This window comes from Anopheles arabiensis, chromosome 2, assembly GCF_016920715.1.
Source record: "Anopheles arabiensis isolate DONGOLA chromosome 2, AaraD3, whole genome shotgun sequence".
NCBI classification, from domain to species: domain Eukaryota; kingdom Metazoa; phylum Arthropoda; class Insecta; order Diptera; family Culicidae; genus Anopheles; species Anopheles arabiensis.
In genome coordinates, this window is record NC_053517.1 from 97,477,678 (window position 1) to 97,503,210 (window position 25,533).

The window sequence follows — 25,533 nt, forward strand, 5'->3', positions numbered from 1 at the left end:
CACATTACACTTTCATTCTACACAGTCGCTACCGGAGACTCGATTACAGCTACTAGCTCCATTCATTTCGCGTTCAAGAGCTTTGAGTCAAGCTATAAATTCTACATTGCGGCAATTGAGCACCAGATTCCAATTCAATTGACGAGAATAAGCTGCGGTATCACATTACATCACTATCCGCTTGAAGTGTATCGTGAAGTTTCGCTTAAGTTAAATCATTTAAAACTATATTATCGATGCAGCCAGTCAACTAAGTCTGTCTTATCGTTGAAGGTATTAATGGGCTTCGTATTTGCCAGTCGTGTACCATCTATAGGATTATTACTGAGATAAATGTTGATTTCCTTATCAACAGGTGTGGTTTAGATTTTGATTAATATATAAATCATTCCGATGAATATCATTCTAGTTTATGACAAGCCTGCACGATCGATACATCGTGAAGCAAAATTACTGCAAGTCTGAGTGTAGAGTTAGTTTCATCCTATACATCCAAAATCAAAATATTTGCACCTGCAGCTGTAGTGATATTCTTAGCTATTGGTTTACTACGAATTGCAGTAGGATATTCGAGCGATTTTGATGGTACGTATTTTTTGTTGTCCATTGATGTACTTTGCCCATGCCTAAAACTATTTAATGCATCGCACTCTGAATTAAATTGCAGTTCCGTGCGGTGCATCACACAGCAGGAAGTAAAATGAGTTCGCTGAAAGGAATAACAATAATTGTATTCGCGCTGTTTGTTGGAGCATCGGCGAGTAACTCGTTTGAAAGTAAGTGACAAAATTGTGTAAGAAATGTGTTGATATTGGCAATATTTTTTCCCAAAAGTTATCAAAGACTGCAAGCAGTACTACGATTTAGTAGATTATAATGGGCCAGTAAAATATTTCTCAACGGCCAACTTGCAACACGTACGCAGCACAGATCAGTCGAAGGTGTTCAAATTTGCTGTACTAGGCCCAGGCGATGGACATTTGCGGTATGGAATGTGGCAATTTCCGTACGATAACGATGTGATGGAGATTGGTAAGGTGACTCTAAATCTGTAGTGGATTAGTTAGTTTTTGCTAATCAGTGAACACGTTTCAACTTACCATAGCGATAGGAGGATGGCGAAACACCAAAAGTGCTGGAAGGCGCCAGTATCGAACGGCAGATAACCAATATACAAACTATCCACTCGCCGAAGTTCAAACTCCCAATCTGTTGTCTCCGTTTCATCCGCTAATGTTTGTGCTGGAAGTGTTCAACGAAGGACGGGTGGAGGTACGGATCGATGGCCAGCCGCAACCGTTCCTGTCGTTCCAAGATAGTAGCCAGATCCCCGCCAATTATATGGCGTTTAACAAGTGGGACAGGGATTTAATCTTCTTCTACGATTGTCCTTTTTAGAGTGGAAAGGATTCTGGAATTCAAAATAATTATGAATAAATAGAAAAATTTTTGCAATTCAATGAGCTGATTAAGGAATAACATGTCATGATAATTGAGCTTCATACTATCAGGATCTCATTATCTTGGATCGATATTTTCGTGCAAATTGATGGATAAGGATGTGATCCATGCTGGTTATACGCTTGTCGGGTCGATACATCAGGCTCAGTTACGTCTTGTGTTGTGCTTCATATATTGTTCGTAAATATTGAATCACATGAACTTGTGATGAGTTATTCAATTCTACTCAGAATCAGTTGATGAGAATAACTCACTGATGAGTTATTCGATTCAAAATTCGAATCTCCATATGAATCTAAAAAAACATTAAACTGTAGAGAGTCATGGAATTCTAAATAGTTATGAAGCTAAAAAAATTAACCGCCAAGGATTGATGATTCTCACATTTCTCTGTTGTTTTGTGTGCAGTGATTAAAGACTGCTAACACTATAACACTAAGGAGATGGGATACAATGGTACATTGAATTACATCCCGATCAGCAGCTTTTATTCATGCCGTCGATCGGTGAGAATTTAATTACTGCGTGTTTGGGGTGTTGGCACCGAATGATGCTGTTATCCCGCTTTGTAATTCAATGTATCCTCACGGTACGGAGACTTTTCCAAATAAGACTATTCCAAACAGTCCTATCGCTGTGCTATACGTAAGACGCCCTCAGGAGTTCTGCTTCAGCAAGTTCGATTGTAAGAATGAGCTCAAAATTACTGATTCCAAATGATCGTGTTATAAATGTATTTTTTTCCAGAAATGAAACACTCCATGTATTGCATGATTTGCAACACGGAAACTTATCTTAATGATCCTCTCCTTAGCTCCTTCATACCGGCAAGCTAAACAAAGTACTCGACAGAGGCTTTTCCAAGTACTTTAGATTCACTATCTTGAGACTGTCTTGAGGCACAATAATGAAGTGATTTTGTACCGGGAATTAAAGCATTACATAGACATTGGTAATGGAAATAATCATTTAAAACAAACATCTCAAAAATCTTCTCTTACTCACTAGTGCTCACTAAGGCCGGTCTCGTAGTACAGTCGTCAACTCGTACGACTTAACAACATGCCCGTCATGGGTTCAAGCCCCAAATAGACCGTGCCGCCATACGTAGGATTGACTATCCTGCTATGGGGGGAAATCAATTAGTCACTGAAAGCCAAACCCACAAGAGGTAAAGGCAGGCCTTGACCGACAACGGTTGTTGAGCCAAAGAAGAAGAAGAAGAAGACTCACTAGTGCTCGAAGGATACAATGACATGCTAACCATCGTCCAGCACCAATATCTACCATCTCAAATCACCGTGGTGCACATGACGGTCGAACAAGTCAAACAACCTTTATCTTCTACACTAGTACTAGTGGGTCATGATGGTCCTGAAGGTGTTGGCCAGCTGACAGGTAGATGTATTTCTTGAGGGCCAACTGGTTCCTTTTCTATCGTTCGTTGATCCTAAATTGACCACAGTTTGTTTCATTGCCTTCACGAAGTATGACAAAGATTTGATATTTGATCTAGTTTCACAAAGGATTCAAAGTGTTTCGTATCGAAATATTCTACAGAGGTTCAATAAAGCATCATTAATTATAGATTTTTTATCGAACATTATCGTTTGATACAATCTATAGAAATTCACAATATCATGATGATGATCTCCTTTGATCAGATATTGTACACATGTTTATCTTATCAGCAGTCGTTGGTACGATAGAGTAGAATACAAAGTCATGCTCTATATATAAACAGAACCACGAGCGTTTTGCTATTACAATCTTCAACAGTACGACACATTGGTTTGACTACTGACAATCAAGATGAAATCTCTTATTGTTGCAGTGACTGTAGTGATCAGCATTTTATTTCCAGCTGATGCGTTTCATTCCAATTCTTTTGATGGTAAGCATTCAAATCATTGGTTTTTAACACAGACACAAATTACCAATTATTTATCTAAAAGCGATTAAAGGTTGCAAGCAATACGGCCATGTGGGGAATTATAATGATCCACTGACGTACATTCCGATGACTGATCTGCGGAACTTGGGATTTACAAACAAATCCATCTTCTTTAAGATAGCCGTTCAAGGAAGGTACGATGGAATCCTACGCTTCGGTGATTCTTTGTATCCGTACACCAAAGAGGTGATAGAGATCGGTAAGTTAATAACATATGTACCCTTTAAAAGATAAATATTAAATATGTTTGTATTTTCCCCCAAGTATTTGGAGGATGGACTAACACGAAGAGCGCTGGAAGACGACAGCATCGAACTGCATCAAACCAAGCTACAAACACCGTGCTTGCCGAGGTACAGACTCCTATGCTATTGTCCGCCGACCGACCAACTGTGTTTCTGGTGGAGCTGTTCCACGATGGTACGATTCAGGTTAGGATCGATGGACAGGATCACCCTTTCCTATTATTCAACGATACAAAGATGATTCCTTTCTACTACATAGCCTTTACAAAGTGGAAAAACGATGTGTTATACTTCTACGATTGTCCAGTAGATAAGTACGCTAAGATTTGTTACGAAGATGGTATAATGTACGTGAATCGAGATGAAGGTAGCCATAATTAATGAAAATTGGAGACTGCTAAAAATCTAATTTTTGTGTGAGTAAGAAGCTCGATAGAACTTTTATGTTAAAATTGAGAGAAGATAAATAGATAAAAAGCGAGTGATAATTATGTTATATAGGGCAAGTATATCTCTTGTATGTGAATAAGTCTATAGTGTTATGTTCCTTTCTTTCTGTTGTAGACACTTGTAGTTGTAGACACGCGTTTTACTTTTAACTAAAGGACACATAATCAAACATATATTCTATCGTAAGGTTACAGATACATAAAACAATCTTCCCACTGTTCCCTATCACGCGCTCTCTCTAATCTCACCGGTTACCAAGTGCGGCGTGTTCGCCGGTCAACCCCATTGACCGCGCAAACGATGAACCCGGATGGATCGCACGCACACATCAGTCGATGACCGTTACCTGTCACCGGTGAGTTACCGCTGGCAAATCCATCCGCTTCCTGTTAGCTCACAACATATACTAAAAGAGAACGCAATAAGTAATAAACTATTTTATAAAAATAAATAAGTAGGATTGAAAAGTTTTGTTTTTTCATCCAAGAAGTGGTTTCAGGATGCGCAGCTCCATCCTATAATGTGCGGGACAATTCATTGGGATATAATTACTAAAGTCGCCGATCTTCATCTCATTCTTCGAGCGGTAGTTGTTGGAACTTGAAGGCATTTCTGGATTGAAAAACACAGCCTAGAACGATAACGAGAAGCTTGTTTTCGCTCTAAAACACTTCAACCATCATGTATAGCTTAAGAAAAGTGTATGGTCGCTTCCAGTGATTCGCTACCACTTTAAGAGCCCTTTTAATTAGACGTCTAAGTGCTTTATTTCAACCTATAAATTCTACCATTGAATTCAATTGTTGGATTTAAGCTCAACTGCGGCATCCCCTTACATCACTTTGCGCTTGGACGTTAAGTTTCTCTTTTAAATCTATTAAAACTATATCATAAACTTTCAACTAAGTCTGCCTTATCTTTGAAGATATTAATGGACTTTGTAAGACTAAAGTAGATTACCTTATCAACAGGTATGGTTCTTGTCCATTAAATAAGGCATCAGGAAATCATGATTCCAGTCTATGACCACACTGCACTCCCGGTGCATCTTGAAGTAACTAGTACACAGTCAGAGTGCATAGTTATATCCAATTTATACATTCCCAATCATGATGATCACTTCGGGATTTGTAGTGATTCTCCTAGCCATTGGATTGCGAAACATCGAGGCAGAAGAACATGGTAACGATTTTGATGGTAAGTAATTTGAGAACAAGTCCCTGTAGTGTACTTGCTAGTGGTGTCATGTTAGTAAAATACAATGTTGTTTTTAGCGATCAAAGGCTGCAAACAGTATAACACCGAGATGGGGTACGATGAACCACTGTATTACATCCCTACCAACATCCTTAATAATACAGTTGATCATGGTGAATTTAAGTACTACAAAATAGGAGTCTTGGGCACGAATGATGGTGTTATCCGGCTTTCGAATTATATGTATCCTTACGACAAGAATGTGACTGAAATAGGTAAGTTTAAAATAAAATACACAACAGCCTGTTGAAGTATTACTGATAAATATCGCTGCTTTATAGTTGTGGGAAGCCATTGGAACACGAGATCGGGCGGCCGCACTCAGTACAGGACTTCGTCAAATGAGTATAAAAACACTGATTTGGTTAGAGCGCTGACACCGAATATGTTGAACCCGTTTCGTCCAGTCATGTTGAAGCTTAAGCTGTGGGTTGACGGCAAGAAGGAAGTGTTTCACGATGGTCATGATTATCCTTTCTTAGGATTTATGGACACTCAAAAATTACCAGTTAACTATATGGCATTTACGCGACGTAATTTAACTTTGGTTTTCTTCTATGACTGTCCAATGTAAAACAATTGTTGAGTGCTCTCATAGTATAATCATGGAATTATTCAAGATATTTAAAGTGCATAAAATATAAATATTACTATAAATATAGATATTGCATCTTATCATCCAAAGTCTTGCAGTTTTAATTTTTATATTGAATTTACATGGTAACACTTTATCATAAGATTTTGCTAACCATCGCCCCGTAGCAAGGCCTGACTATCCGACTGCGTGCTACGGAATAAAGCTCGAAAGCCTGTATAGGCCGGCATGACCGCCTATGTTGTTAAGCCAAAAAGAAAAAGGATTACATATCTTATTTATAAAGCTTTTCACCTCTCAGAATTTCTAGAATTACATGTTTATTTAACAATTCATAGTGATTTACGTTAGCAACAGAAAACTATTCGTATTATTTTACCATGTGAAGCGAGAAAACACTTTAATCATGGTTATTAACCACCAGTTTTTCTTGGGTAAGTAGATGATGCGGATCTTACTCATGATAGATAGATGAGAGATAGCTCGTGGGTTCAGGTTTATTTTCGTCTTCTTAACTTAAATACTTGTTAAATACAGCGTTGCAGCAATGATTACCGTGCACTGTCTTGAAGATTATTTCGAAGATCAAGGTGGGTTGCCTTATCAACATGGTCTAGAATAGTTGGGTCCTGATCACTATATAAAGCATTATTAAGATATGATTTTAGTTTATTGCAAGAGTGAATAGTCGGTGCATTGTGAAGCAATCCGAGGCTAGTATACAGCCAGAGTAAGATCTAATCTAAACTTCACGATCACAATTCACGATGATCGCACCGTTAGCTGTAGTGATGTTTGTAGTAATTTATTTGCTACACGTTGGAGCAGGCCATTCGAACGACTTTGATGGTGAGTAATTTAAGTCCCTGTAGTGTACATATGTACATGCGTTGGTCTCTTGATACAGTCGTCATCTCGTGGGACTTAAGAACATGCCCGTCATGGGTTCAAGCCCCGAATAGACCGTGCCGCCATAGGTAGTACTGACAATCCTGTTATGGGGGGTAATCCAAAAGTCACTGAAAGCCAAGCCCATAAGTGGTTCAGGCAGGCCTTGACCGACAACGGTTGTTGAGCCATAAGAAGAAAAAGAAGAAGTGTACATATGTTTTTGCAACGAAACATTATCATTTTTTAGCGATAAAAGGCTGTAAACAGTATAACACCGAGATGTGATACAATGATCCACTTGAATACATCCCTACCAGCAGCCTTAATCATACAGTTGATCATGGTGAATTTAAGTACTACAAAATCGGAGTTCAAGGAACGACTTATGGTTTTATTCGGCTGTCAAATCATGTGTACCCTTACGACCAAGAGTTGTCTGAAATTGGTAAGTTAAAAGAAGTGTCTATCATCCATTGGAAGAGTAACTGATGCCTATCACTTCTTTGCAGTGCTGGGTAGTAATAACAACACGAGATCGAGCGCTCGGACACAGTACAGGAATTCGGCAAATGAATACAAAAATACCGATTTGGCTAGGGTGATGTCACCGAATCTTTTGTCCCCGTTTCATCCAGTCATGCTGAAGCTCAAGGTGTGGGTCAACGGCAAGAAGGAAGTGTTTCACGATGGAGAACACTATCCTTTCTTAAGCTACGTAGACACTACAAAGGTAGTCCCCCTATATATGGCATTTACGAAAGTTATAGATGATTTGGTTTTCTTCTACGATTGCCCAATGTAAAGTGATTGTTGAGTAGCTTCATAGTGTGATCATGGGATATAGTATTCTTATGGGTTTTATACTTCATAAAATATAAAGAAATATTGCATCTTATCATTTGGCGCCTTAGAGTTTTGATTATGCTATTAAATTTGCTATGTATAGTGAGGTATAGTAATATATAGTAATATAGTATACGGCATGCATTTACCATATATTAGTATAGAGATTTGAAGCACTCAGAATAATCTTAACATGTCTAGATGACTAGATGGCGCGCATCCTGTATGGGAAATGGGCTTTCATTATCAGGTTCATCTGCAACTTCCGAGCTTACATACTTGTGAAGAGTATTATCAAGGCATCACGTTTATAAAGTGTCAATAAACGTGTTGTATGTTGCACTTCATAACATGATCATTTCTTAAGATAAGATTTCCACAAATGCTTATCTTATCAGAGCTATCAGTACGATAGCGTCAGTTCTGAATCAGGGTATATATAGTAAAAATACAATCACGAGTTCATTGCTATTATCGTCTACAACGGCACGACACAACGGTCTGTACAACAATATCATCATGAAACTTCTAATCGTTGCAGTAATTGTAGTGATTAGCATTATATGTCCATCTAATGCGTTTCATGCGAATTCCTTCGATGGTAAGCATTTACAAGCTATCTTTTGCATACAGCAGCAAGTTATTCTTACTTTGTTGAAAAGCCATTAAAGGCTGTAAGCAGTACGGCAATGTGGCAAACTATGACGATCCACTGATGTACATCCCGACGAAAGATCTGCTGCACGTCGAGAGTACAAGCAAATCCAAGCTCATTAAGATAGCCGTGCAAGGAAGCTCTGATGGCATCCTACGTTTTGGCGCTTCTCTATACCCATACAACAGGGATGTGATAGAGATAGGTAAGTTAATGATACATCTTCTTAGGATACTTTCTTAATATAATTCTCTTCAAGTACTTGGAGGATGGACCAACACGCAGAGCGCTGGAAGACGACAGCATCGATCGGCATCGAATAATAATACGAACCTTGCGCTTGCCGAGGTACAGACTCCGCAGCTGTTGTCCGCTAATCGTCCAACCGTGTTTCTGGTCGAGCTGTTCCACGATGGTACGATTCAGGTAAGGATCGAAGGACAGGATTACCCATTCCTGTTATTCAACGATGCAAAGAAAACTCCCTTCAACTATATGGCCTTCACCAAGTGGAATAACGACGTGGTCTATTTCTACGATTGTCCTGTGAATACGAACGCTACGATTTGTTACGAAGGTGGTAAAATGCAGGTAAACTAAAGTGCGATCAACGACACGAAATTGGCAAGTGCAAGGTCTGACGGTTGTATTACTAATTACTTAATAAAAATGTGAAGAGCAAAAGAAGTCTCTGTAGACATGGAATGATTAAGAGATGCGAAAGAAACTATATCAACATAATAAAACTTTTAAGGACAACAGAACACGTCACGGTTGAGCACGTTCACGGCTCAGCACGTTCTGCTAACATAGCCAAGATGATGATGATAATCGACCACCCGTTAGGTTCTTCGTCACCTGATCCACTCACGAAAGAAGCAGAGCTTGGATAAAACTTGTAACAGCTTACCAGCTTAAAGTCGTACTGCTTCTTCTTCTCTTCTTCTTTGGCTCAACAACCGTTGTCGTACTAGTGGCCTGCCTGTACCACTTGTAGGCTTGGCTTTCAGTGACTAATTGATTCCCCCCCATAGCAGGATAGTCAGTCCTACGTATGGCGGCGCGGTCTATTTGAGGATTGAACCCATGACGGGCATGTTGTTAAGTCGTACGAGTTGACGACTGTACTACGAGACCGGCTAAGTCGTACTGCTACTTCCGTCAAACATGATTTCCGGCAAGATCTGGTTAACGGATAGATAACCTGTTATTTAACAAAAGCAAAGAAACTAAATGTTCTTAGAATCGTACTAGTAGATAAGAATGAAAAACTAATATTGAAAAACCGAACATTAAACAAGGCAAACGTAAAAGATGTACACAGACATGATAGTAATATATATTGTTGTTCATACTCCTGCAAATCAAATGTTATCACTCACTTGTTGTCTCTTGTATCATCAGCCAAACGATACTAAGATAAAGTGAAATGGTATTTGTACGTCTGAAAATCCCCAGAACTTGTGCAAAGATAAAACCATTTATAATGCATCGCACACTGAATTAAATTGCAGTTCCGTGCGGTGCATCACACAGCAGGAAGTAAAATGAGTTCGCTGAAAGGAATAACAATAATTGTATTCGCGCTGTTTGTTGGAGCATCGGCGAGTAACTCGTTCAATAGTAAGTGACAAAATTGTGCAAGAAATGCGTTGATATTGAGTACCACTTTTTGCTTAAAAGTTATCAGAGACTGCAAGCAGTACAACGGTGCGATAGACTATAATGGTCCGGTAAGTTACTTCCCAACGGCCAACTTGCAACACGTACGCCGCACAGATCGCTCGAAGGTGTTCAAATTTGCTGTACTTGGCCCAATGGATGGACATTTGCGGTTTGGAAGGTCGCAATTTCCATACGATAGCAATGTGATTGAGATTGGTAAGGTGACCCTGAATCGGTGGTGGGTTAGTTAGTTTTAGCCAATTAGTGTACACACGTTTCAACTTACCACAGTGCTAGGAGGATGGCGAAACAGCAAAAGTGCTGGAAGGCGCCAGTATCGAACGGCTGGTAACCGAGCAACGAACAATGTGCTCGTCGAAGTTCAAACTCCCAATCTGTTGTCTCCGTTTCATCCGCTAATGTTTGTGCTGGAAGTGTTCAACGAGGGACGGGTGGAGGTACGGATCGATGGCCAGCCGCAACCGTTCCTGTCGTTCCAAGATAGCAGCCGAATCCCCGCTAATTATATGGCGTTTAACAGGTGGGAAAGGGAATTGATCTACTTCTACGATTGTCCTTTTTAGAGCGGAAAGGATCCTGGAAACCAAAACAATTATAAATAAAAAATAAAACAAAATAAAATCAATGAGCTGAATGGGCTGGTCTCGTCATGGGCTCAAGGCCCGAATGGCAGGTCTAGGACCGAAGACGGTTGTAACTCGTTGTAACGGTTGTAACTCGCGTAACTCCGAATCCACGTAAAAGAGGGACCGCGCAGCTCGGGGACTACCTGTAGGTATAATGCACTTTTCCGTAAGCCTTAGAACCGAATCATCAACATAGAATGCTCTCAACTCAAAACAGCGGTTTGGGATTTTATAGCGTCATACTAGTACGAACTATTTCATTAACTTTCTTGACCACCGTTCAAGCTGGATTAAATGGAAAAGCTGATCGTGGGTTTCTTCCTACGATTGTCGTTGGATGGATGTGAATACAACGCACAATACATTGCCTTTGAAATGTACTTTGGTCCGTCTTAAGTTAGTCGCCTTGAAGCACTAAAATCAGGAGCAAAAGTTGAGTCGAATTCAATGACACTAAAAAAGAAAAAAAGCGGCGTTTCTGCACCAGATTACAATACTGATCTGCTGTAGGGAACAATAATGAACTTACTTTTTGATGCTTATTCCACTGACCGTTGTTTGTGTTGGTTCTGTGGGTCTACTTGAAGTCAAGATTTGACGCTCGATAGGGGAAGCCGGTTTTAAGAAAACGCACGGAATCTCGAACTAATCACGGCGCAGTTCATCCCCAGCACCAGCAGCGTGATGATCGCGTTCGCGCCATTAGCCTTCCTAGTGATCGTTCTATCGGCTAACCCCGGTACAGCAAACACTTTGCACAACAATTCCTTCGACGGTGAGTGTTTAGCTACAATTCTTTTACATGTTTCTTCCACTAATCTATTCCCATTCGATTTCCTGCAGCGATCAAGGGATGTCTCCAGTTCGATGACGTCCCGGGCTACAACGACACCCCGACGTACATTGCCACCAACACGTTCCGCAATGTGGGGCGCACGAGCAGCTCGCGCTACTTCCGGATCGGTATCATGGGCAAGAACGATGGCCACATTCGGTTCGGCCGGTCGGCCTTCCCGTTCGACGAGGCGGTCGTCGAGCTGGTCATCAGCGGTTGGGGCAACACGCAGTCGGTTGCGCGCCGCCAGACCCGGCGCCGCAATCAATCGTTCACCAACGTGCTGCTGAAGGAGGCGTCGACGCCACGGTTGCTGCACAAGTCGCGCCCGCTCGTGTTCCAGCTCGAAGTGTTCGATAATGGGCGGGTGCAGCTGACGAAGGACGGCGAGCGGCGTCCGTTCTTCGAGTACAGCGATAGCGAGAACGCGATCCCGCCAGACTATATGGCGTTCGTGAAGTGGGACGTGGATCTGGTCTACTTCTACGACTGTCCGCTGAACGATGGTGGGGTAGGGGCGGTGGGTGAGGAGTCTGTGTTGTTGCGCTGCAGCCTTGCTTGAGGTTGAAGGTTAAGGTCAAACGGTGAATGGGAATTGGAATTAATAAATATCAAAAAAAAAACCTTAAATCTTCGCTTATTTCGATCGAATTACCTCACGGGGGATAGGGCTCTGTTTGGGGATTTCCCATAAACAAACAGCGTGATCGTGCTCTTGGTGGTGTACGTGCAGCACAAGGGAATAACCGTCATCTTAAACAGGCTCCGACGTAGACCGTCGCAACGAAACCGGATTTTGTCTACGCTAGTGTTTGTTTGTACGGATCCAACGCAACCGGCGATCGATGATCTTGAACACAGCAAAACAGCTGATTAGCCGGGAAGGAAGCCAGGGCCACACATACACCCAGGAGGCTTGTGTTAGTCGAACGTTTGCTGCCATCATGGCAGGTCTTGTGTTATTGTCGCTGCTGCTGATTTCCGTCCTACTAACGCCACACCAAATATCGGCCCAACAGTGTGGCCAAGTGCAGGTGCTGAAGCAAGGGCTCATCTTTGGCGGCACAGCGTCCACGCCCGGCATGTGGCCGTGGCACGTGGCAGTGTTTCACCGTGAGTCGATCCGCCGCACCTCGTACAAGTGTGGCGGCACCATCATCAACCGGGACACCGTTCTGACGGGTACATATGACGCAATGGTGCGATGGTAATGTGAAAGGAATCACACGACTGCTTCTGTTGTTTTCAGCGTATCACTGTGTGGTGGAAAACCAACGACCGATCGCGGCGGGCCGGCTGGTGGCGCGGGCCGGCCTGTTTGATCTCGACGTCGGTGGCCCGACCGTGCAGGAAAACCGTGTGTTTGACGTCATCTCGCCGCCCGGGGCAAGTGCGCGCACGTTCGACGACGACATTGCCATACTGAAGATGCAAACACAGTTCACGTACGACGACTACGTGCAGCCCGTCTGCATCCGCTCGGTGCGGCAGGACATTGGGCAGCTGGTCGGTGCGTACGGGACGGTCGTGGGCTGGGGCTGGACCGAACACAGCACAACGTCGGCTGAGCTGCGGCAGGCGAACGTACCGGTCGTGAGTGCGGAAGATTGTCTCGCCAGCGATCGGAACCTCTTCAGCCAGGTGCTGACGACGAAGGTGTACTGTGCCGGCAGCCGCAACGGTACGTCCAGCTGCAACGGGGACAGCGGTGGTGGGATGTTCTTCCGAATGGGCGGCTACTGGTTTCTGCGCGGGCTGACGTCGTTCTCGGCGGTGGACGCCAAGCAGAGCGGTATCTGCGACTCGCACGGGTACGTTGGGTACACGGATGTGGCGAAGTATCTCGATTGGCTGCGTGAGCAGGGCGTCCGGTACGAGGATCCACTGCAGCGCCCGGGCACGGTAAGCAAACCAGTTCCGAGCGATGGCAGTACGGCGCTGCTCCGCCTGGCGGTCGATCCGAAGACGAAGAAGTTCTTGCAGCAGCACGGGGGCAATGTGCTGCTGAGGGTGCAACTGAATGGCCGGCGGGTGGAGAGTTTGTTTCAATAAAGCGCGGAATCGAAGGTGACCTTCGCAGACTAACGGAAGCTCTCCCGTACCCGAACGATTTTGATATCTAGAGCTGGAACTGGTTTATCTGGTTTTTCTGTCTGTGTGTGTCTGAGAACTCAAGAGGCGCGGTGGTCTTCTGCTTCGGCGAGACGGTCACCACAGTTCGTGGTGACGCAACGGGCCGTTAGGAAGTATAATGAAGCAGCTCTTCTTCACGCTGGTACCTTTTCTAGTTCTGTTAGCTTCATCCGCTGTAAGCAGCACTCCTCAACTCCGCAACCCATTCGAAGGTACGTATTTTGTAGCCGACTTATGACGATATTTTAGTAACAATGATCCAAAAAACACTTGCAGCGGTTCGGGGATGCCTCCAGTATGACACCGTGCCCGGCTACAACGAAACACTGGAATACTTTGCGACGGACAACTTCCGACACGTCGGCCGCACGCACAACTCCAAGTACATACGGGTGGGCATGGTCGGTCCGACCGACGGTATCATACGCTTCGGCAAGACGCGCTTTCCCTACGGCGAGAGTGTGTCCGAAATTTGTAAGTAACGCTGCTTCCCTAAAGGAACATTTTAGCATTCAAACTAGTAGGTAGGATGTCTGATAACGATTCTGTGTTCGCAATCAACTCCGCTTTCGATTCGGATTCTTGAGTAGGAATCAGAATCGCCTTTGGAATCGGAATTGGCTCAGTAATCGCAATCGGATCTGAGTTGGAATTCAGAATTGCCTTGGAATTTGGAATTGGCTCCGGAATGAGAATTAGTTCTGTATTTAAAATATGGATGTTTCAGAAGCGGAATCCGATCTGTTCGATTCTGTGGTCGCAATCAGTTCCGCCTCCGATTCGGAGCCGAAGTCGAAGTTAGCCTAGGAATCAGAATCCGCTCCGGAATTGGAATTGGATCGGGAATCTCAATCAGATCCTGATTTGAAATTCCTGGAATTGGTGCCTTGGAATTGGTTCCGGAATCAGTTTTAGTTCTGTAATTGATATCTGCCTTCAACTCGGGTTCCTTAGCAGAAGTCGAAATTAGAATCACAAACGGACCCGGATTTGGAATCAGAATTGCCTTGGTGTCTTGGAATTGGTTCCGGAAACTGTTTTAGTTCTGGAATTGAAATCTGGATGATTCACAAACGGAATCAGTTCCAGAATCTCCATAAGAAAGGATCATTTACAAATAAATTTGGATCCTTTGAGCAGGTTTGGGATTTGGATTATACCATTCTTTCTGAATAGGGCCTATTCTCATGGAGATGCCGAATTCAATTCCGACTCTGGAGCCGATTCTGGAAACTAATTCTGGACCTGATTCGACTCTGACTAAAACTTCATTTTTCCCCAATCACTAATTCAAACTCACTGCAAATCCTTCCAGGTCTTTCCGGCTGGGCGAATCAAAACTCGGAAGTGAATCGTCACACGCGCACCAGCAACAGCGAGTACGTGAATACGCCGCTCAAGATTCAGCTGACACCGAATGTGCTGTCCAAAACGCGACCGATGATGTTTCGGCTCGAGGTGTTCGATAATGGTAATGTGCTGCTAACGAAGGATGGTGAGAAGCGCCCGTTTTTGGAGTTTAACGACAACCGGCAACGGTTGGATCTGGATTACATTGCGTTTACCAAGTGGAACCACGAGCTGTTCTATTACTACGACTGTCCGCTCGATACGGATGCGAACGGGGTGGACGATACGGTGCTGCTGAAGTGTAGTTTGGCTTAAGTAGTGGATTAAGTAGACAAGTTAGGCAATCGGCTCTGCTAGAAGTTAGGAACAAGAATTAAGATAGCCATTAAATTAGCTTAATTATGACAGATTGTCAAAATAAATCCCAAACGAGAAGCCTTTTTGTAGTATAAAATTACACAATTCGACTACCTTACCGTAACACCATCCATTGAATGACCTCGAAGGTGACAAACGATACCGGCGTGGCTATGGTTCTTACATCCTTTAAGTGGCTGTGGCCGACAGTAACCTGAGGTAATGATAGAAAACATAAAGAATAATACCCTCCACAAGGGGAAGTTGGGTGCTATTTTATACACAATCACCCTCCCATTTGGCACGTGATGCGTGCTGTAAAACTGCATCCAATTGACAAAGTGTATCCCACACGCCCGGTCCCCCTCTCTGCTTTGTTGAAACGTTTAATTGTCTTTTAATGTGTCGTCTTACTATGTTTGCCCCTTCCTTTTCGACTGTCTTTCACGTATTGAGGTTGTTCTGGCCTTCTGTATCTGGCAAAGGCAAAAAACCCTCTAAGAAACAATTGCAACCTAAAATCAGCAACAAGAGCTTCTTGTGGGGCTTCCCAAACGGTCGTCGCTTTGACGTCCGAGAGGGTTTTTTTTTTTTGCACACACCTCCGCTGGCCGCTAGCATATCGTTTCTCGATTGGTTTCAGCCGAAGGGCGAAAGAAAGAAACGCACGACTGCTACCGCCCGGGCAAGGTGTGCCCTTAGAACTCGGGGTTTCGCGGCCGGTTCCTTACGTTTTGCCCGTTTCAGCTCGGCACAACTTCGCTCCCGCTCCCGGACGGATGTACGCCACCCCATCACGCTCCCTCCCGGTGTGAAGCGAATTGGATGATTCCGTTCCGTCCGTCAAACACATTTGAAACACAAAACGGCCTACCGGTAGCGTACAAATGTACGCACACACACACACACGCGCCGAGGGTTCTGGACGGCTGGTGGCTACAAACGGTAAAGGGAAGCATGTGCTTATGCTTTTGTGTGTTTGCGCGCGCCTGCGGTCATTGCTGCCCTGTGATTTGCTTGGTCCGGCGTTAGTCCCTTCAGTCGCTCGCTGGTAGCATACCGATGACGGAGTGATGAGCGCGTGTGTGGTGTTCTGGTGCGCCACGGTTGTGTCATTGAAGTGTGTTTAAAGGTGCATTTGTGCTTCGAGTCAATCCCAAAGAGACAGTTTGATTGAAAGTCCATTAAAACAACCACGATCGTCTACGCAATGGCCGGCTTTATGGATCATTTCTTGATCCTGCTGCACACCTGTCACCTCTATTGCCGCACGGCAATCGATTGGATGACCGGGCATGGCCGTACGTGCGCCGAACGGATCGATGCAGTTTGGCAGCGGGTAAGTAACAACTTCAGCGTTCTAAGCCACGCGGCGCCTCATTACGAAAAGGCAAAGGCAGAGTTAGACAAATGAGCGCGAGCGTGCGTCGTTACATCGCCACACGGATGCATCGGGCGATGGAAATGGAAAGTTTTTCTTCATTAGAGAAAGTGAATTTTCAAATCCACCAATTGCAAAATAAGCAATACGCCGAACTGGTCGGTTCGTCGCCTACCTGCCTGTCTGCATTCGTCCATTCGTCTGTGTCTGTGTTTTGTGGCTATGAAAGAGGAGAAGGAGAAAGAAACAACAAGCGGCGTTGATTATTAATATGCCCAATAGTGCCACACGCCGCCGCTGGCTTGTGTTTAGCGTATCACGCGCGGACGTTCATCACCGCTCACCTTCCATAAAGCGATTGCGATTCCGCTGGCCGGGGTGGGGAGGAAATAATGAATTAATAAGGCAATTGATTAACACATTAAAAAGCCACACATGGCACGCAAACCAAGCGGCGCTCAGCTTTTTTGGAAAGGAGGATCTTCTGCTGTTGATGATTTTAAACTTTCTTCCCAATCGGGAGGGAGTTCCGAAATCGGCGTTGGTGGCGGCGGCAGCGGCACAGACAGAACCGCCGACGAAAGCGGTGTCGTAACAGGCGGAGTGTTGTGTTGCTTCCACTTTGTTCGTACGTTCGTAAGCTTTATCATTCTAAAAAGAAAACTGTTACAACGAAAACAATATTAATTTCTAACGATTCTACCTTCACGTTTTCTTCATCCAAACCCCGCCGAAAGTGAACGTTCGTTTTCCCTTTTTCTTTAGCTTGCGTTATGCATTTCCCGTTGCCCTACTTTCCAGTTTAGTGCTTGCGCACAAAATGGGCATCTTTTTCATAGAGTATGCGAACAATAATTAGTTCGATCGAATTCGCGACCTCCGCGCAGTGAGTAAAAGCACCGATGAGAAGAGTGCAATAGGATGGAGAGCAAAAAAAAAACGGTTTGGTTTCCATTTGTTGTCAAGCTTTTTGGACGTGACTATTGCCACTGTATGTAATACCACTTTTGTCTTAAACGCTTGTGAGTTAACTACAACGAAAGCATAAGTAAGTTTTACCTTCTTTAGCACCGAGCATGATGGGTGACGCATTAAGCCGGGCTCATTTACCCAGACTGCTAAGAACAATTACCCGTTCACCCTGTCCCTCTCCCAGTAGTGGGTGGGAGGGGGATGGAGCAACGAACTTTATAATCAAAATCCGTCCGTGATTAGCATATTTTGCCAAATGCCGGCGGGTCCTCCCCATGGGGAGCATCACATAATCGCTGTCCTTCACCGTGACCGCCGTCGGGTCAATATCGCTCTGGTACATAGCATTTTTAGCACGACGGCTAAATGGTTTCCGGTGGCGGAGGGGGCTTTTCATTTCGGACCCTGATGTCTGCTGTCTACTTAGTGCCACGAAGGTGGCATCAAATTTGGTTTATTTTAGACGGCTAAAATTATAGGAGAGTAATAATTAATATTAACAAAAATCGTGTAAATACAAAGTATATCTTGTAAGGGATTTAAACAATATTATTTAACTAAAATTAGACAAACTTAATTTAAAAAAACATAAAGGCTTAAAGGACCAAAGCGTTGTTCCCCAACAAAACAAAACACCTTAAAAATTGGAAACAAAGTTCTAAAATCCCCTCCTACTTTAATTGTTTCTACTTATTGCTTTACTGTCAATTGAAAGCCATAAATCACGCACATTGGAGCACCATGAAAGTTCTTCAAAAAAAGGTACGGATACGATGCAGCGCCCATGATTGTTGATACATGCCTGACTCTCCCTCGGGAAAACAAAACGGTTTCTGGGCTCTCTCTCTCCCTATCGAACTTCGTGGTCAAACCCCGTCGATTATTTTCCCGGCCACACCCGCTTCCTACCCTATCTCCAGCGACGGTCAGCAACAATCATCAACATTATTGTTACGGTCGCGGTCAGCAGCAGCGGCAGCAGCAACCAGTAGCTGCGCGCATCCGACCGTCGATCAAAACAAAAACTTCTCCCGCAGACGGAGGGGGGGAAAAGCGAACCATTCCCTGCGCCCCGCAACCGGGCTTTAATTCGCCTCGCGGGGCCACATCACTTTGTAGTTGTTGTTGGGCACCACTGTCGTTGTGAAAAATCATCGGACCAGGTCGAACGGAAAAGAAAACAACGAAACTGTGTTGGGTGTGGGGCCGCCTGCCCTCTCGGTCTCCATTCCCCCCTCTCCCCCCCTCACCTGGCGAGAGAGTAAGGGGCGCGCGAGAGTGTGTGTGCGCGCGCGCGCTGGCTCACACTCGCTTGGCCACTCCGCCGGTTGCCGCCGGTTCGTCAGTACGCGATTCGATGTACACACACGCGGGTACGGCTTCCTCGGGTGCTGGTGGTTGGTTTGGCTGGTTTGGCGTGCTGTACCGAAAACAACAACAACAAAAAAGGGGAACCATCGGATCGAATTTTGATCGACGCGCGTCGTGAACGCGTGCGTGCAAAACGTCGTCAGTGCGGATCGGATTGATTCACTAAAAGAAAAACAAAAAAAAAAGTGAGGTTAGAAGGTGGTTCAGCTGGGGAATGTGAGTGCAAACGAAGAATGAATTAGAAGCTGCAGCCGGCACGTACGGCACGAGTTGGTGCGACAGTGAAGATCAAACTGCAACAAGCACGTACACCAGATACACACTCACACACAGCATGCCATGACACCGTTTTTGTTTGTGGAGGAGACGCTGAGGTGTCGCTCTGTGTGTGACCCGCTTGGGTGTATTGTTTTGTTTTTTGCAAATTGTCAATCGCGAGTGTTTTTTTTTTTCTTTCGTCGATGTGTATGTGTGTGTTTGTATCTAGTGCAGTGCAATATTGGTAAAGAATTCAACTTACCTTGCAAACGAGGGGAGCTACAACACTTCTAATGTTTTGCACGGGTGTGTGTGTTGTACTTCTTCTTGTGGCTCTCCTTTGGCTCCAACAAAAAAGGTGTATGTGTGCGTGCGCGTCGAAGCGTGCAAGGCTTCTTCTTCTCTACCAACACCACTCCACTGTACTACAGTGTGCTTAGAGATGTGCGCGGATCCTGTGTGTGCAGAGGGGCAACAAAATCAATTAGCCACTGGGTGAATACCATGAAGCGTGTGTATGGGGATGTGTTTTCACGGTTCGTGGAATCCCTCTCCCCCCCCCCGCCCAAGTCGTGGTTGATGATGTCACATGCCTGTTCCGGCTGGGCATTCGAGACGCACTTGCGGGATTTTACTAATCCAAACGTATTAGTCGCTCCTCCACCGTGTGACAACGCGCCGGCACGACCGTGGCTAATCTTTCCACTGCCTACCCTGTATGTGTGTGTGTGGAAATGGGGGGGCAAGGGACCTTTTTTCCCTTCAGTTTCCCCCTAGGGAAGGGGGGGGAGCGTTATTTCTAGCTAACATTTGCTGCTGTGGCTCTACCACACTACTACTACACGGTGCGTGTTACGTGCTTACACTAATGAATTGACATCGCGTCAACACTGACGGCTGTGTTGGGACGCTCTTCTTCGCACACACAGCTCTACACACGGCACTGTTCTACTTGCACAGAGCCTTCTTTTTTTGGAGATAAAAAAAAACCCCTACCTGAAGCGGGACGGAGACGGTGTCCGACCGGATGTGCCGTTCTCGATCGTGCCGTGATCGGGTCCAAGCGTGTGAATCGTGCTTTGTCAATCCGACGATGTTCGACGATGTGAAGGTGTGTATTGCCGTGCGTGACTGGTGCAGTGTAACTACAATTGCTTGTTGCAGCTTCAGTGAATGTGCTCAATCAACAGAGCGCTGACGTACACAAACACACACAGTAGGCACTGTGGAAATGGTTTCTTCAGTGGTGGTGCCGAAAATTAATCCATCAATCCGGTAATTATGATTGCCCGGCCAGTGAAAATATAGGTTATGATAAGTGTGGTGGAAGCGGCGGAGAACGTACCACAGTGGTCAAGCCGTTTGGAAATTTAAACAACTGATAGAAAGAGAGGGAGAGAGAGAGAGGGCAAAATAGTGGCGTGCGTTCCCTGTCTACCGTTCGTGCGACTCTCTTGTCGGTGGCGTACTTGATTTGTGGCTGTGTATTCATAAATATGTGTGTGTGTGTGTGTTTTTTTTTATTTCAACAGAAAAAGAAGTGTATATGCTCAGTGAATAGAAAATAGTGCGAAAAGTAGTAGTAGCCGTGAATTGAAAGGATCATCACGCGGCCGATCGCCGTGTGGAAAGAAAGGGAAAGAAACGCGCCAGTGTGTTGTGGGGTGTAATTACGGGTGCGCGCGTGGTGCAGTTTGGAGGGGTGGAGGTGTCGTTATTTTGGGTAAATTATCGGTGAAAGAGAAACGGAGTGAATCTTTCGTGGAACCAACCCTCTCGATGGCTCAAGAAGAAGCTCCTTTGATTGCGAGTGTGTGAGATAGTGTGGAAATAGTGGTGTGATTAGCACAATTTGCGTGTAAATGTACGTAAGGGCGCCCCCCGTAAGCAAAGGCTACTTACTACCACGCGTGAAACGGAAAACGTGCGTGCTTGTGTTCGGATTTTGGAAGTTAAAACTTCGCAATTGAAACCCACCAAGGGTTAATAGGATCATAAAAGAGGGTTAACAAAGGGCTAACGATGCCGGAATGCCGGTTGATTGGAAGTGAATACTAAGAAACCCTAAGGGAAAATTGTGGCCCGGCACAAACACGGTACAATATGGCGTACGTTGTTTGGCGCGTGCTTTTGAAGCAGTATTCGAAGGTTCGGCTCGGCGTTCAGAGAAACCCATCGGTAGAAGATGAAGTAAGTTTTTTTATGGTCTTTAGGCTTTTTCCTCTTAGGTGTCGTTAGATATTTTCCGGATTATTTCATAAAAAAATATCTACTCAAAACAATTTCGGAAGTTTGTAATAACGTCATGGTGCTGACGAAAAGATTTTAAAACTGCTGATCCTAAGCATTATTGCAGTACTGCAATTGATTTACAGCCCATAGCGGTCTAAGAACTGATTCTTAAAGTATACTATTTTTTCAACATATTTCAGTTTCATACCGGGTCTTAAACTGATATTTGATCAATACAGTTCAAGAAGATATTTCTTGAACGAATACCAATTCTGGATCCTATAAAATGCTTTGGAACTAATCTTGAATCCGTATTGATACTGCAGCTGATCCTGTAATCATACAATCCATTAAGCACAATAGCTGATCTCATCTAATGTAAGTCCTGGAACTGATCCTGAACTCATATTGGTTCTGGAATTGATCCTACTGGCTCCAGCGCTAATTCTGAAATATAAGTCTTTAAACTGATCCTGGACCCTTATCAGTCCAGAAGGTTATCATAAGTCCATCTATCATCTATTTGGCGTAACGTCCTACGCGGACATTCCGGCCTATAAGGCTTTCGAGACTTAATTCATTACCACACAGCCGGATAGTCAATCCTTGCTACGGGGAGACGGTCCATTCTAGGTTTGAACGCAGTTAATAAGTCGTACGAGTTGACGACTGTACCACGGGACCGTCCCTCATAAGTCCATACCGGCTTTTAACTCAGTCGAAACCTTCACCGATACGTGTCCTAGATATATTTCTTATGGAATACTGATTCTGATTCTGAACTTCCTGGAACTTATGTATCCAACAAATATCACAAACCTATTCCGCTCCAAGAACGGAAACTGATTTCCAACTGATTCGATTCATACCGGTTAAATTCGGTTCAGCTTAGATTCCTGCACACCTCCTGCTGTGTACTACACTACGCGCTTCCCATCACGTCACAGAGACGCTCTGATCAAGCCTGTTTAAGAGAGCTTTATAAAGCGTAGTCTCGTGGCGATCATTGACGAACCTATCCTTAATGACCTTCTAAATGAGGGCCGGAAATCTTCCGTCTGTGTGTCCCACATTATGCGTCATTCGCTCGCTTAATTGATCAGGCGGTTGATTAGTGTGCCTTTTTTTTCGAAAGCCATCCCTAACTATCTTCGCAACTCGCCAGTAAACTCTCGGTCCCAAATAGCGCGCGCGCGCACACACGCAGGCGACAATTATGGCATATATTTTCTCTTCCTTCAAACGGTGCGGACCCGCAAAGGGGATAGAGTATGCAATTAATACAGCAGGAGGCAAAAGTTTGCTTCCGAAAACCCATAACCTAATATCCAATTTCACGGCCGTACGGGCACCGTAGCGGGGGCATTTGCGTGCCCGGCACGCATGAGAGGATTCCTCGGGTGGTCGCCGCGGTCTCGCGGGAGCATTTGGCGACGTTCATTTCCGCGGTCGCCGCCCGCACGGCAGTAATGTTTGCCGGGCCGGGAAAGAAAGCAGGACAAAGCTGCGCGGACCAACCGGCGACGGTGGAATAATAAAACGAAAGATATTGGCGGAAAACACCGCAGCGCAATGTACCGCTCTGCGGTGGCCAGCCGGACCGTGCGCCTAGTCTGTACATTTGGCCGGCAAAATGTAGCAAAAGTAAACCACAAAAATTCCAACACCCGCAAACTTCCCGATTCCGGGCCATACGGGGACGCAAATTTGTGCACTTTCTTCCTTGGACGGACCGGGCAAAACTTATGGATTGAAGGTGTAATAAAAGAAAAATATAGTCCCATCGAGTCTTGGGCCATTCCTAGCCCTCCCACCGCGGGGTGGTTGATGCTTCCCGGGGATACGGTTTGTAACATCTTCCAGGCGGTAGGTGGTGAGTGCCGGTCTTCAGCGGCAATGTGTGCGCGTGCTTGATCTCGCGCTTGATCAACCCACCCGTTTGCTATTTGTTTTGCCTGGCTGTCGCCCGTAGATGGTACCGACGGTACCATATTTTTTGCCGTTCGTTTTTAAGGCCATTTAGTCGTTCACGTCACGGGGCTGTGTAATGGGTTGTGATCGTATAAGGGAATGCGCGCGCATTCGGGGTTTATGATTTCGATTTCGTTTACCCGTTTGTGATTAAAGGCTGTTTTTTTTATTATTATTTCCTCTTCGTTTGTCATTTTGGCCATGCTCGCGCGCGTACAAACGCTGATGATGATGCTAGTTAGAAAGTGCGGATGTGATGCTGCGGTAGGGTTTACCACCCAGCGAGTGCATCCGATGCTCGCTGACGATGAAGTAAAGGCAATGAAGATGAGACGGACAAAATGCAGTTTCGTTGATGATAGCGAAATTAAGATTGATTTAATTTCTGTGCTTCCGAAATTGATTTCTGCGTTGCGTGAGAAGCAATGCTGAATTGTGTCGTTGTTTTAATGTCTTTTATTGAGGAAATCGTCGATGATTTTTCCAGTCTTTTTATTATCATTTATGAAATCCGGTTCGAAGGACTATTTTTGGTAGAGAGTGAGTGAGAATGATTTAACCATTTTTCGCCAAGTTTCATACTAGTAATGATCGTATAATGTATTTATGATGCATTAAGTATGTAAACCAATGTAAACTACTTATTTTTATTCTAATTGCAAGGATATTTTGAATTTTATTTAAAATTAAAAATTACTTCAAAATTTTCAACAACCGCCATCAATAAAAATCCACTTAAATTCGCTGCTTAAACACGTAATTTTTTTTCCTTCACCCTATTCAAAAATAAAGGTGTGACCTTAAAAGTTCGTCACCGCTGCAGTATGGCTTTGATTAAATTACCATATTATAGCGCTCTTCCATTACGCTGATGAATGCATGCGATCGAAATAGACTCAAAAAGCTGGATGAGTGGGAAAGAGAGAGACAGAGAAGAACCCCTCCGTACGAAGGGGATGGAATTCAAGAGCGGTCGGCAACGGCATGCAAACGTGGGCTAGGCAATTGTTATGCAATGCAAAAGGGGGTGGCTAGCTAAGTGACGCATGGAAAAGCAGCGGAAAAACGTTCTTCTATACGTGTGTGCAGGTGGTGGTAGGATAAGGGACGGAATCTAGGGTGAATTATTCGATTAGAATAGATGTACACTACTGTGGTCAACCGTCACCAGGCGGCGGCTGGCCTTGGAATGGTACGATTTCAATGTTGAGCCCGATCGATATGCAGATTAGCGTTCGCGTGTGTGCGGCCCAAAGCATCTGAAATAAAGGTAATTCTTTCGTTGATGCTATAGAAAGGAAAATGTCTAAGAATGTCCATATGGGGACCGTATGGTGGGCAGACTGTAACTACTCTCTGTCCAAGCTGTTCAAGCGTCTCCTTCTGCAATCTCCGAACCGGACACTAGCGGCCCTCACAATGGTTTGCTTGCTTTGCACGCCACTGATGGACAGGGCAAATAGAACGGAAAATGCTCCACACCCCGTTCGTCTTGAATTTCACTGAACCGTGCAGCTAGCGCGGGCAGAAGACCCACTGGCCCGCCCACCAACTAGTGCCGGGGGTACGAGGTTTGGTTTGGTACCGTTTCCTTCCATTGCCTTCCACTGCCCCGAGCTTGGTTTAGAGTGGCCCCGTACACCGCGTAACGGGTGAGCCACTCCCGGCGGGAAGAAGACTAGAGTCCACGCAAGGCCTTTCCTAATTGGACGTTACCTCCTTATCCCCCCTTCTCCCCCAAAAGGGGGTTGCAATCCTTTCGCCCGGATGGTGTCTTTTTTGTCTTTTTTGGGGGTGGTGTGGTTTGCCTTTTGGGTGTGTTGGTGGTGGTGAGTCGATTATGAGTAGCCGATTTCACGTGGCTTTCTTTTTGCAATAACTGAAAAGGGGTTGTGGCGGGTATGATGCGGGAAAATGGTGCATGCTTTATTTTACCTTTCCACGCAACGCACCATTGAAGAAGCACTAGTAGGGGTTTTCTGTTTTGCTGCTGTTAGTTGTGGAGCAATT

At 44.7% G+C, this 25,533-nt stretch overlaps 10 protein-coding genes and 1 long non-coding RNA gene across 17 annotated transcripts in view; 10 read left to right on the forward strand and 1 right to left on the reverse strand.

Annotated features, from left to right (window-relative positions):
- The first annotated feature begins 409 nt into the window (after positions 1-409).
- LOC120897255 lies at positions 410-1,460 on the forward strand. Its single transcript, XM_040301980.1, has 4 exons — positions 410-585; positions 668-776; positions 835-1,032; positions 1,106-1,460. Exons 1-4 carry the CDS (start codon positions 583-585, stop codon positions 1,396-1,398), a joined length of 603 nt encoding a protein of 200 aa, XP_040157914.1. The 5' UTR covers positions 410-582; the 3' UTR covers positions 1,399-1,460.
- A 1,749-nt stretch (positions 1,461-3,209) lies between these two features.
- On the forward strand, positions 3,210-4,561 carry LOC120896533. 2 transcript variants are annotated; one of them, XM_040300719.1, is made up of 3 exons: positions 3,210-3,355; positions 3,426-3,614; positions 3,680-4,561. In XM_040300719.1, exons 1-3 carry the CDS (start codon positions 3,274-3,276, stop codon positions 4,039-4,041), a joined length of 633 nt encoding a protein of 210 aa, XP_040156653.1. In that variant the 5' UTR covers positions 3,210-3,273; the 3' UTR covers positions 4,042-4,561. The 2 variants fall into 2 exon arrangements, with proteins under 2 accessions (XP_040156653.1, XP_040156652.1); XM_040300718.1 differs by having other exon boundaries at positions 3,218-3,355; positions 3,417-3,614; positions 3,680-4,305.
- A 555-nt stretch (positions 4,562-5,116) lies between these two features.
- On the forward strand, positions 5,117-6,051 carry LOC120896535. The gene is made up of 3 exons (XM_040300722.1): positions 5,117-5,307; positions 5,385-5,582; positions 5,649-6,051. Exons 1-3 carry the CDS (start codon positions 5,220-5,222, stop codon positions 5,939-5,941), a joined length of 579 nt encoding a protein of 192 aa, XP_040156656.1. The 5' UTR covers positions 5,117-5,219; the 3' UTR covers positions 5,942-6,051.
- Positions 6,052-6,583: 532 nt separating this feature from the next.
- LOC120896536 lies at positions 6,584-7,748 on the forward strand. Its single transcript, XM_040300723.1, has 3 exons — positions 6,584-6,811; positions 7,208-7,298; positions 7,363-7,748. Exons 1-3 carry the CDS (start codon positions 6,809-6,811, stop codon positions 7,653-7,655), a joined length of 387 nt encoding a protein of 128 aa, XP_040156657.1. The 5' UTR covers positions 6,584-6,808; the 3' UTR covers positions 7,656-7,748.
- A 389-nt stretch (positions 7,749-8,137) lies between these two features.
- LOC120896534 lies at positions 8,138-9,038 on the forward strand. Its single transcript, XM_040300721.1, has 3 exons — positions 8,138-8,297; positions 8,359-8,556; positions 8,611-9,038. The coding sequence occupies exons 1-3, from the start codon at positions 8,216-8,218 to the stop codon at positions 8,949-8,951; spliced, it is 621 nt and encodes a 206-aa protein (XP_040156655.1). The 5' UTR covers positions 8,138-8,215; the 3' UTR covers positions 8,952-9,038.
- Positions 9,039-9,840: 802 nt separating this feature from the next.
- LOC120898139 lies at positions 9,841-10,723 on the forward strand. The gene is made up of 3 exons (XM_040303575.1): positions 9,841-9,974; positions 10,035-10,232; positions 10,308-10,723. The coding sequence occupies exons 1-3, from the start codon at positions 9,899-9,901 to the stop codon at positions 10,598-10,600; spliced, it is 567 nt and encodes a 188-aa protein (XP_040159509.1). The 5' UTR covers positions 9,841-9,898; the 3' UTR covers positions 10,601-10,723.
- A 500-nt stretch (positions 10,724-11,223) lies between these two features.
- LOC120898137 lies at positions 11,224-12,103 on the forward strand. Its single transcript, XM_040303573.1, has 2 exons — positions 11,224-11,438; positions 11,507-12,103. The coding sequence occupies exons 1-2, from the start codon at positions 11,348-11,350 to the stop codon at positions 12,058-12,060; spliced, it is 645 nt and encodes a 214-aa protein (XP_040159507.1). The 5' UTR covers positions 11,224-11,347; the 3' UTR covers positions 12,061-12,103.
- Positions 12,104-12,300: 197 nt separating this feature from the next.
- Positions 12,301-13,603, forward strand: LOC120898135 (chymotrypsinogen B-like). The gene is made up of 2 exons (XM_040303568.1): positions 12,301-12,680; positions 12,748-13,603. Exons 1-2 carry the CDS (start codon positions 12,344-12,346, stop codon positions 13,548-13,550), a joined length of 1,140 nt encoding a protein of 379 aa, XP_040159502.1. The 5' UTR covers positions 12,301-12,343; the 3' UTR covers positions 13,551-13,603.
- A 112-nt stretch (positions 13,604-13,715) lies between these two features.
- LOC120898138 lies at positions 13,716-15,435 on the forward strand. Its single transcript, XM_040303574.1, has 3 exons — positions 13,716-13,843; positions 13,908-14,105; positions 14,947-15,435. The coding sequence occupies exons 1-3, from the start codon at positions 13,750-13,752 to the stop codon at positions 15,294-15,296; spliced, it is 642 nt and encodes a 213-aa protein (XP_040159508.1). The 5' UTR covers positions 13,716-13,749; the 3' UTR covers positions 15,297-15,435.
- A 15-nt stretch (positions 15,436-15,450) lies between these two features.
- Positions 15,451-20,405, reverse strand: LOC120898140. Of its 2 annotated transcripts, XR_005738623.1 has the most exons (6): positions 19,942-20,278; positions 19,583-19,775; positions 18,942-19,224; positions 17,064-17,382; positions 16,895-16,939; positions 15,451-15,552 (listed from the first exon to the last, which is right to left on the reverse strand). It is a non-coding gene; the product is annotated as an uncharacterized LOC120898140 (long non-coding RNA). The 2 variants fall into 2 exon arrangements; XR_005738624.1 differs by lacking the exons at positions 15,451-15,552; positions 16,895-16,939; positions 17,064-17,382; positions 19,942-20,278 and adding exons at positions 17,427-18,158; positions 20,317-20,405.
- LOC120898133 overlaps positions 16,373-25,533 on the forward strand; it is a 272,101-nt gene continuing 262,940 nt past the window's right edge. The window contains exons 1-2 of one of the 5 annotated variants that reach the window (XM_040303563.1): positions 19,189-19,278; positions 20,853-21,510. In XM_040303563.1, the coding sequence (XP_040159497.1) occupies positions 21,424-21,510 (87 nt within the window). In that variant the 5' untranslated portion in view covers positions 19,189-19,278; positions 20,853-21,423. Of the gene's footprint in view, positions 16,678-19,188; positions 19,279-20,306; positions 21,511-25,533 lie in introns of those variants that run through there. The other 4 variants (XM_040303564.1, XM_040303565.1, XM_040303561.1 and 1 more) reach the window with 4 other exon arrangements.